This window comes from Eurytemora carolleeae, unplaced genomic scaffold, assembly GCF_000591075.1.
Source record: "Eurytemora carolleeae unplaced genomic scaffold, Eaff_2.0 scaffold956, whole genome shotgun sequence".
Lineage (NCBI taxonomy): Eukaryota > Metazoa > Arthropoda > Copepoda > Calanoida > Temoridae > Eurytemora > Eurytemora carolleeae.
In genome coordinates this window covers 1,851-13,168 of record NW_019396923.1, presented here as the reverse complement: position 1 = coordinate 13,168, position 11,318 = coordinate 1,851, and the positions used below count along the sequence as shown (strand labels likewise).

At 32.9% G+C, this 11,318-nt stretch overlaps 1 protein-coding gene across 2 annotated transcripts; it reads right to left on the bottom strand.

Annotated features, from left to right (window-relative positions):
- Window positions 1-5: 5 nt before the first annotated feature.
- On the bottom strand, window positions 6-7,874 carry LOC111710158 (epidermal retinol dehydrogenase 2). Of its 2 annotated transcripts, XM_023484210.1 has the most exons (11): window positions 7,743-7,874; window positions 6,285-6,319; window positions 6,178-6,223; window positions 4,465-4,557; window positions 4,241-4,346; window positions 3,002-3,077; window positions 2,522-2,590; window positions 2,102-2,237; window positions 1,569-1,687; window positions 515-642; window positions 6-293 (listed from the first exon to the last, which is right to left on the bottom strand). In XM_023484210.1, the coding sequence occupies exons 1-11, from the start codon at window positions 7,782-7,784 to the stop codon at window positions 73-75; spliced, it is 1,071 nt and encodes a 356-aa protein (XP_023339978.1). In that variant the 5' UTR covers window positions 7,785-7,874; the 3' UTR covers window positions 6-72. The 2 variants fall into 2 exon arrangements, with proteins under 2 accessions (XP_023339978.1, XP_023339977.1); XM_023484209.1 differs by lacking the exon at window positions 6,285-6,319 and having other exon boundaries at window positions 6,178-6,258.
- Window positions 7,875-11,318: the final 3,444 nt, after the last annotated feature.

Sequence of the window (11,318 nt, the reverse complement as noted above, 5' to 3'; positions counted from 1 at the left end):
AAACGTACATTATTTATGAATGTGTATATTTTTGTTCAATAAATACATTAGATATTTGGGAATATTGTATTCTTATTCATGACTATCTATCCCTGTATCAAAAAAATCTGTAAGTAGGAGCTGAACCTTAGCTGGTAGAATCCTCACTAAGCTGGAAACATAATAGAAAATTTCTGGAATGAAGACGATGGCTGCTCGGCGCCGGAGGGAATTGCAAATAGTATCCGCGGCAGTCGGAACATCCACAACTCCCATAAAGTTTGGAAATCTAATTCTGTGACTCTTTACCATACCTACACAAAATAAGCTTCGCTGTATTTTACTAAAATATAACTATCAAAGATACTTCGTGTTTTCTAGCATTAACCTTTTTCTTTCAAATGGTTACCATTTCCTGTCATACTTCATATGATAAATGTTCTTTTTGATGTCCACTTTATAATGGTAATTTTATCTAAATCTATTACTTTTAGTGAGCAAGTAATATTTTTCTATTGTTTATAAGAAAATTCACCCGTTTCAACGATGAACGGACTGACCAGCATAAGATGCAGCTTGTTTCCTGGATAAGATTGTCTCAGCTCAATGTATAGAGCTTCCATCATGCCTCGTATAGCAAACTTAGATGCGGAGTATGGAACCCTGAACCATAAATGGAGATATATTACAGCATCAGTTTCATAAGTAACATATTACAGTTTAATGAAAATTTTTCTGCTATAATATTTATAGGAAAATAAAACATGATTGATTGATTTTGGCAAACATTTAAGATCCGGGACTTTTGTTAAAACAAATTAGAACCGAGTACTCGTCACAAACTCTGATTTTCTAACCCCTTTATTTTTGCAACCTAATGTCGTAGACTTTTGATATTTAAGGCTATGAATTCTGAACTGAAAACTTTGTAATACTCCCGATCGTTTAATTAATCTGGAGATTAATTACAAGAGGAAAACAAGCATTATTTAATCTGGAGATTAAGAAAAAGAGTAGATCAAGCATTAATCCCAATATCCACTATTCAAAAGTTCCCAGCTTTGATAGAACAAATAAACAATAAATATTAAAAGTTTTAACCATTAATTTAAAGGTATTTACAGATTTGTTGAAATTATTTTGTCCAGATTTTATTTTAAATAATTATATTCTTTTTATATTGGGTTCTTTACTTCTTATTCTGTAAATTGTTAAAATTACACAGGAATAATTGTTCAAATAATTTTCAAAATGAAGAAATGCACAAAATGTTTTGAAATACATATTTGGTAAAATCAGTTTGGTTACTTTAAACATGTTTTTGTTTAAAAAAAAAGAATTTTGTCACTTTATCATACAATCGTTAATTTTTTTAAGCTATGGTAGGTAGACATGTTTTCCAAGATCCAATATTTGTAATTGGGTTTTCATATCTAAGGGAAATGTTTATATTATTTGTGTATTCCTTGCTGCGATATTTATGATATTGAAATAACCATAATATATCACTTCAAGTACACAAAAATGTTATAAAACATTCTTCTAAACAAAATATTTTTATTGAAAAGAAATAAAGAAAGGGTTCCTACATATTTGGAGCTCCGGCATGCCCTGGAAGACCGCACATGAAGACGATTGAGCCTCGATTGAGCTTGAGCATAGCAGGCAGGAACTCACGTAAGCACCATAGCTGTCCCATCAGGTTTACCTGACATACAGGCAAACAGTCAGAAACAACATAAAGTGTCGGAATGATCGTCATCTTTTAAAAAAAAAATTATAATCATCCAAGGGCGTATACAGGGCCTATATGACTGATATCCAAGAAGCCAAATGTTTTGAATTTACAGTTCAAATTTTGCCCCCCCCCCATGGCAAAAAAATCGAAACACTTTTATTTTTAAAAATCGATTTTTTCTTCTTCAAAGTTCCACGGGCAACGCCGGGCACTTCTGCAAGTTTTAAATAATTTATAATTTATGAAATGAGCGACGACTGCAATCTTTGGGGTGTCACTAGGATGTCACTATAGAAAGTCCCTTCTTATTTAAAAGATTTTTAGCCCGATTACTAAAAACACATAATTCTTACAGAGTTTGATATTTTTGTAAAAAAATCTTACATTGACAGTTTTTTCAATCTCTAGATCTGACTGCTCCATGAACTGTTTTGTGATCATCACTCCTGCATTGTTGATCAGGATATTGACGTCCCCCACATCCTCCCTCACCCTCCTACCCAGCTCACCAACCTCTTCTCTAGGCAAAATATTTCATTAATCCAACATTCTCCCTTCCTTCCCCCTCATCCCTCCTCCCCTCCCCCCATCACCAACCACTTCTCTAGGCAAAATAACTGATTAATATGACTTCTTTATAAGAGGAACTTGATAACCGTTTTTCTGTTTTCCATAAAATGATAAAATGGTTAAAGAATTTATTTTTGAATGATCATTTCTTAAATATAGAATCAACGGGTTTATCATTAAATCCCTGGAGGATGTAAATTTCAATTGGTACATTATTATTTTTTTAAATCTTACTTGTTGCTGACGTCACACTGGAAATCCCAGGCAACCCCACCCTCGGCTTTTATTTGCTTAGCTGCTTGTCTAAAATAATTTCATAAAATCTAAATCTGGCAATTCAAATTTTTTTCAATTGGTATCCTTTCATTCAGTACTACGTTACTAATTTTTATTTTTTGGTACCATTGATTTTTTTTCTGTAGCACAATGCACGTTTACAAAAAATGTTATTAACATTGATAAAGATTATAATTTTCCTTGAATAAATCATAATGATGGACCAAAAAAACATGCATTTTGATAAAAATTACCTCCAATAAAATATAAAATGTGCACATTAAAATATAAGTATTATAAACGATAAAAATAAAATTAATAAATGTTTAAATATAAAATTTACAAAAACTGTAAAAAATAAGATAATTTAAATGAATAAAAAATGTATTGGTAAATAAATTATACTTCGAATCAAGTATTGGAAAAAGTAGAAAGTACCTGTTGGATTCCTCATTTATATCAACACAAATAATAATAGCTCCGAGCCTTCCAAGTTTTAGAGCTACCTCTCTACCTGCAATAATATAAACACAGTTGATTGTGGTCTGTGAAATAGAAAAAGAAATGATTCTTATTTTCTGAGTTTGCAAGCTGTAGTTGTGGATTTAATTGATGATAAGGTTTAAAAAAATTGAAAGGTGTAATTTAATGTTTTGTCCTAGTGTAGTGACATAAAGACGTAATGTATATATATAACTTACAAGTTTACAACATAGGAAAAATATCTATATCATATATATTTGGTTTGATTGGTGGAAGACGACAATCTTGCTCATCCACAGGGGTCCCCCCAGCATCTTAAGAGATTGTAGGGAACCAAGATGTTTATCTCTAACTATTCTTCTAGGGTTTCTCCGGGCTGAAGACTGGAGGAGAAACCGAACCCTCTTCTTTAAACTTCTAGCTTTCGAAAGAGGTGTTTGAAGACTTGGTGTCGGAGGCATTGGAGACTGAGGTCTTTGAGCCACTGGAGGTCTACCACGGCGAGGGGGTTCATAGGCTGTTACAGGGAACTCGGAGAGGGCTGGTTTCAATCTATCCATAGACACAGAGTCAGTCTTGGAAACAACCTGGAGAGAAAAATATATTTTGGAGTTCGAGAAAGCACCAGGTACGGACCTTTGTAGAGCGGAGATAGAAGAGGTTTGGAAGCATCTTCTCTGACAAAAACATGAGTTGATCGGAGCAAACTTGAAGGAACTTGTGGTGGAACTGAAGATGGCGTAGCTGAGTTGGGATGAGGCGGAGCAACATGAGTATTCTTTTTCTGTTGGATTCGTTGGAGATACTCAGGGCTATCCAGATACTGCACAATAGAACCATCGTAGAACCAAGCACAGTTGCAGAGGGAGAAATTAACGAATCTTTTCTGGGAACACTTCGCAGTCCAAGTAGAACTAGAGGAAGATTATGGAACCAATCAGACCCAGCAAGTCGATGTCCTGCTCCTGTAAATGTTACCTATCCCATGTCCTGCTCCTGTAAATGTTACCTATCCCATGTCCTGCTCCTGTAAATGTTACCTATCCCATGTCCTGCTCCTTTAATGTTACCTATCCCATGTCCTGCTCCTGTAAATGTTACCTATCCCATGTCCTGCTCCTGTAAATGTTACCTTTCTCATGTCATGTTCCTGTAAATGTTACCTATCCCATGTCCTGCTCCAGTAAATGTTACCTATCCCATGTCCTGCGCCTGTGACTAGAGCTACCTCCCCCCTGACAGGTCTAAGAGCTCGAGGAACGAAGTATCTGTACGTTAAACGAAAATATTCTCCAACAGCCTAGAAACCAAGTTTAATTGGTAAAACTGAAATTGCAACAAAAAATGTTTTAATATCTTTATCTTATCTTTGTTTAAAGTAAAAATGCATTTTTGTGTCATTTATATTCATTACCTACCTTGAGAAAGAAAACCATGATATCGAAAGTAAGAATAACATGTCTATAGATAATAACAGAGAGACGTAGGACACTATTAGCACCTCCCCCCTCCTACACAACACTTCTAATATCTATCAGAATATTCCAGCTTTAGTGAAGGATTTCTGTTAAAACATTATGTTTGAAAAAAAATTCTAAAACCCAATTCCCCAAATTTCCCGAGAACGGGAAATTAAAACGAAATTGTTATTTTGATTCTAGAAAATGTTCAAAGAACAGGAAAAAGGAAATTATCCTTTACGAGGGGAAGATAAGATAGGAGATTGAAAGGGAAGAACAAGTGTATGGAAGGAATGGGAAGTGTATTGAAGGAAAGGGAAGTGTATGGAAGGAAAGGGAAGTGTATGGAAGGAAAGGGAAGTGTATAGAAGGAAAGGGAAGTGTATTGAAGGAAAGAGCATTGCATGGAATGAAAAGGAAGTGTATGGAATGAAAGGGAAGTGTATGGAAGGAAAGGGAAGTGTATGGAAGGAAAGGGAAGTGTATGGAAGGAAAGGGAAGTGTATTGATGGAAAGAGCATTGCATGGAATGAAAAGGAAGTGTATGGAAGGAAAGGGAAGTGTATTGAAGGAAAGGGAATGTTACGGAAGGAAAGGGAAGTGTATGGAAGAAAAGGAGGGATATGTATTGTATAGGATGTGATGGAAAGGAAGGAAGTGTAAAGGACATTTATAGAATGTAAAGGATATGGAAGGAAATGTAAAGGACATTTAAAGGATGAGAAGGATATGGAAGGAAATATCTGAAATGATAATGTAAAAGTTTGACCCACTTCCCTTCTTTATTTCTATTTTCTCTGATCGTACATCTCGAATACCCGATGTAAGCTGGGTATGCTCTACGAATATAAAGTTAGGTTCAGGAAACTAAACTTTACAACTTTATGGATTCTGTTAAATCATGCATCAGATTCAAACCAAACTCTTAGGCGTTCTTTATAAGCATGATTAAGGCAATATATGGTAATTTACAAATATCATTATTTCAATGATCAAAAGAGCTAATCTAATTTTAAACCCGCTTACAATTTTGATCTTCAAGTCTCAATGTGGGCGCATTATAATTTTTTTATTCGGATCACCTTGTCAAATTTGCCTTTTCTGGGTTTAGGAAAATATATTTTTCTCTCCATTATCTTCTTTTTCAGGTCGAGGAAACTAATCCCTCAGATAAAATGGATAAAGCAAGATGATAAAATGGAAAAAGCAAGATGATAAAATGGAAAAAGCAAGATGATTAAATAGAAAAAGCAAGATGATAAAATGAAAAAAGCAAGATAATAAAATGAAAAAGCAAGATGATAAAATGAAAAAGCAAGATGATAAAATGGAAAAAGCAAGATGATAAAATGGAAAAAAGCAAGATGATAAAATGAAAAAGCAAGATGAAAAAAGCAAGATGATAAAATGAAAAAGCAAGATGATAAAATGGAAAAAGCAAGATGATAAAATGAAAAAAGCAAGATGATAAAATGGATAAAGCAAGATGATAAATGGATAAAGCAAGATGATAAAATGGATAAAGCGGACGATTAAATGGAAAAAGCTAGAAAATCCCCCCCCCCCTTCCAACCCCAAACTATCCTCCATCTCATCTAATCCACCTCCTACCCCTCTCTCCATTTGACTTTGAGAAGAAATGAAACCAACTATAATTGATGAAGTGTGTTCCTGATATAGTAAATATTCTTTTCCAGGTTTAGATTTCTTCTCTACTGTGGGTATATGTTTAGATTCCATCCTTCTCCCGTCCTAGATATTTATATATTAGTGTTACTCCGGGTATATGTTCAGATTCCATCCTTCTCCCGTCCTAGATATTTATATATTAGAGTTACTCCGGACATATTATGAGATTACATCCTTCTCCCGTCCTAGATATTTATATATTAGTGTTACTCTGGGTATATGATCAGATTACATCCTTTCCCCGTCCTAGATATTTTTATATTAGAGTTACTCCGGATATATTATTAGATTAAGTCCTTCTTCCGTCCTAGATATTTATATTTCCTAGTATATTACTAGTTTCTCCGAGTACATGATTCGTCTCTCGTTCTGAAAAGCTGTGATCCAGGTACATGAAAAGCTACGATCTAGGTACATGAAAAGCTACGATCCGGGTACATGAAAAGCTACAATCCGGGTACATAAAAGGTTTCCTTCTTCCCGTGTCCACAGTTCTCCCCTTACAGATTTCTCCATCCTGAAAAAAGAACAGGACATTTGATTAACCTCCATCCTTCTCCAGTTCTAGATATTCATATCTCGTCATAGAGTTAATCAAAGAATTTGATTAGTTTACGGCATTCTTTACCCGTCCTTTGAATATTCATATTTTCAAATTTTTATTCAACTACAAAGCAAGAGATATTACAAATAAGCAATCACAATTTACTTTGCAGTTAGGACCCGAATTTCAAACTTGAATGAATCCAAAGAAATATATAAATTAAGAACTATGTTCTTCTCATTCAAACCAATTATTTCCCTCTCCGATATTTTCATTTTGTAAATTGTAACAAATGATCTTTTTTAACAATATATTTTCCAAGCTGGTGAAGAGTAATTGTTCTGAAAACCTAATTTCAAATTTTACATTATCGAAAGACTACAAATTTTTTTTTCTAAAATGCATTTTTAGTTAGCCTAAAATTGACCCCTCCGATAAAAGTTGCGCAGACAAATTACAGTTTACTTTTTTGATCCCAGGAGAATTTTAAATTCATATTTCATAAAAACATTTATTTTCAAAGTTTATCAAAATTTGAAAATATTGCGATCAAGCATTGATCTCGATATCCACAATACTGAAGTTCCCAGCTCTGGCAACTTTTTAAATCGGTTCAAATGAGTTTAACTCGTTCTCTCACCTATATTTGGTTACTCAGATTCAAACTATTGATAAATGCGAGGAAATGAATAAAATTAGTTACAATTTAAACCATTAGTTTCGTCCATACAACAGCTTCAGTAATCAATGATCAACTAAAGTTCTCTTTTATTAAATTAAATTGAATCTTCTTATGGTAATATTGCGGAGAAAAGGCATCTTGTTAAGGGAGGGCAAAATATTTACGGTATGCATAATTTCACTTAACACCAAACAGATTCATAAGCGAAATAAAAAGTGTTTTCTACCTCTTGTAAAAAATCCGCGAATTATGATTGAATTGTGTACACTCAACGGTTTAATTTATTAGTTAAATCCAAGTTTGTTTACGTTAAATATAAACCTGCGCCGGGGGAAGAGGGTTCGGTCTACACACTCCTGACATTCAACTCTTTGCAATCTTCTTCAATGCTGCAGACACAGTACACAATATATGTACAATTGTACACGTAGTTCTGAAATAAAAATACATTTAAGAAAATAAAATAAAAAGAACACCATAGTGATATGGAATCACATGCGGCTTTAGTTACGATTTGTAGATTTCTGCCCTTTAAAACTAAATATAATTTTCTGATTTTACACAATACAATTGTACTTGCAGTACGTTTACGTGCACAGAAGGGTTTCCAGTGTACATTTGTATCCGATATATACTTCAGAGGCCGTTCCTTCCATAAACTACATTGGTCGACAACTTCACGCCTCCTATTTTGGTCGTGAAATGTACGGAGAAATAGTGTTTTGTTCAAACGCGTTCTTCCATGAGTTATCAGTGTCCGAGTATTGTCCGACCATAAACACATACATATGCGACCCCTATCGACGGAAAAAAAGGGAAAGCTTATTACGAATTTGATTTTAACGCGGCAAACTATCTTAAACATAGGAAATTGTACTTTGATTTAATTTCAAATTCATAATGGTGCTCAAAAACAAAACACTGCAATCAATTTATGAAATGAAATCAGAGAGCTACTTTGATTAGTGCTGCCACCTTTTCTCAAAGTAAATCATGGCCACAGTACGGCTAATGATCCAGATACCGTATGGCGTGCCGCGTGAGAAACTCTGTCCGTCCATGAATAACTCACGGGAGACATCTAGCGGCCAAATTATCGTCCTCCAAAGTACGTGAACTACACGACCACTATCTGTAGAAGGAACGGCCTCAGAAATGATAAATCTTAAATAAGGCAAGGAAAGTCAATTGCTGTTGCGTATTCTGTGCGTATATATTGAAACCAGTTCTCTCTGGGCGGTGTTTGTAAACAAAAATAGATGTGTCAATTTTATTCGAGTATCCGAAGAGGATTAAAGCATTTAATTTTAAAATTTTGATAATTCACATAATATAATAGTTAAATTAATTTTTTATGTGAAAGATGGTTCCCCTGTCAGGCTGTGACATCCATCTTGTGTTTACTTTACCGCCCAGAGACAGTACACTGCAGTACTAAAAATGCGTACACCTCTGAAATTACTATCTTTACATTATAATTTTAATGATGATAATAATCCTAAGAAACCCTTGAAAGATGCACAGGAAAACCTCATATCTTTTATGACGAAAACTACTCAAGGAAAAAAGTTTACCGCAGAGTTTATTTATTTATTATTTATTTTTTTTAACCTGGTGCAGCAGATTTGTACGAGAGGGGGGGGGCAACATGACACTACCCCCCCCCCCCCATACAAAAAAACTTTCAGTCACTGCGCAACGTACTGCAGTACAATTTTTGTAAACAAAGACATACTTTGTAGTTTAAGAGTAATGGGTTAAGTAAAAAATGGGTTTCTTTACAATAAATACTGTCACTCGATGAACCAGTTTTATATTTAAACAATAAGTATCAATATAATGTCTCTATACAATATTTAAATGATACTAAATATATGCATGTCAGTAAACTGGGCTGAGTTTGTTTAGAAGAATCTGTTCTAAGGTCGATTCTTATCAACATCTCTTTAAAGTGAATGTTAGAGAATTTCATGATAATGCTTGAACAGAGTATGTGTGGACGTAAAGGAATTGAGTCTTTGCCACCAATTCTAATCCCTACATCTTTGCGTAGACCTCTAGAAAGGAATTGAGTCTTTGCCACAAACTCTGATTTTTTAATAACTATATCTTTGGAACTAAATGTTGCATACCTTAGATATTTCAAACTATGAATTCTGTTAGATAAAATAATCTGAGTTTGAAATATCAAAGGTTTACAACATCGAGTTCTAAAGATATTGTGGTTTAAATATTTGATTTTGTTCCAAAGACTCAATTCCTTTCAAACTTTGAATTCAATTAGATCAAATAATCTAAGTTTGACACTATCAAGTGGCAAAGACATAGGGATTACTAAATATGAGAATATGAAAGCAAAAAGTTTTACGGCATGTTTATTAAATATTAAGATATTTTTTCTTTTTTTCCTAAATGGCCTTTTTTAAATTAAAAAATCTTTTATTGCAATACTGCAGCATTTTTACAGAATAAAGCATTGCAGAGTCATTAAATCAAAAAGTAGTTTGGTGATAAAATTGACATTATTATTTTTTATGTATGTAAACTTCACAAAATCCAGGTTTTTGATTCGAAAATGACAGTTTCCAGCATCTATATCTGCGTCATCAAATTTCATATTATTATTAGTTTTTTAACGTGATAAATAAATTACTTTACAAGCCTTGATAAATTTGAGAAAAATTGTATCATGTTGGAATTTGTAAACTGACCCTTTAAATGGATTATACAAGAAATTTTGACAAGAGAGAGTTTACAACTTAAACAGATGTATGTTTCTATCTTACACACATTAATCTTCCATTGTATTCCATGATTCAAGCATTTATGATTTCATTGTAATCCATGATTCAAACATTTATGATTTCATTGTATTCCATGATTCAAGCATTTATCATTCCATTGCACTCCATGATTCAAGCATTTGTGATTCCATTGCATTCCATGATTCAAGCATTAATGATTCCATTGTATGAATCAAGCATTTACGATTCCATTGTATTCCATGATTCAAGCATTTATGATTCCATTGTATTCCATGATTCAAGCATTTACGATTCCATTGTATTCCATGATTCAAGCATTTATGATTCCATTGTATTCCATGATTCAAGCATTTATGATTCCATTGTATTCCATGATTCAAGCGTTTATGATTCCATTGCATTTCATGATTCAAGCATTTATGATTCCATTGTATTACATGATTACATAATTCTATTCATTCCATGATTTCATAATTCAATACATTACATGATTTCATAATTCAATGGATTACATGATTTCATAATTCAATACATTACATGATTTCATAATTAAATGGATTACATGATTTCATAATTCAATGGATTACATGATTTCATAAATCAATACATTACATGATTTCATAATTCAATACAATACATGATTTCATAATTCACTGCATTCCATGATGTCATGATTCAATACATTACATGATTTCATGATTCAATGCATTACATGATTTCATAATTCAATACATTACATGATTTCATAATTCAATGGATTACATGATTTCATAATTCAATACATTACATGATTTCATAATTCAATACAATACATGATTTCATAATTCACTGCATTCCATGATGTCATGATTCAATACATTACATGATTTCATAATTCACTGCATTCCATGATGTCATGATTCAATACATTACATGATTTCATAATTCACTGCATTCCATGATTTCATAATTCAATGCATTGCATAATTTCATAATTCAATGCATTCCATTATTTTCTATATATTCCATGAATTCTATGATTTAATAATTCAATGGATTACATGATTTCATAAATCAATACATTACATGATTTCATAATTCAATGGATTACATGATTTCATAATTCAATACATTATATGATTTCATAATTCAA

What these genes read in the sequence shown, in the direction of transcription:
- LOC111710158 (XM_023484210.1), bottom strand. Translation starts at nt 7,784, where the DNA reads ATGTCAGGAGTGTGTAGACCGAACCCTCTTCCCCCGGCGCAG. An exon ending in AAGAATATTTACTATATCAG is followed by an intron (nt 4,558 to 6,177) that starts GAACACACTTCA and finishes AGTGTTGTGTAG; the next exon opens with GAGGGGGGAGGTGCTAATAG. An exon ending in TCCGTTCATCGTTGAAACGG is followed by an intron (nt 294 to 514) that starts GTGAATTTTCTT and finishes TATTTTGTGTAG; the next exon opens with GTATGGTAAAGAGTCACAGA.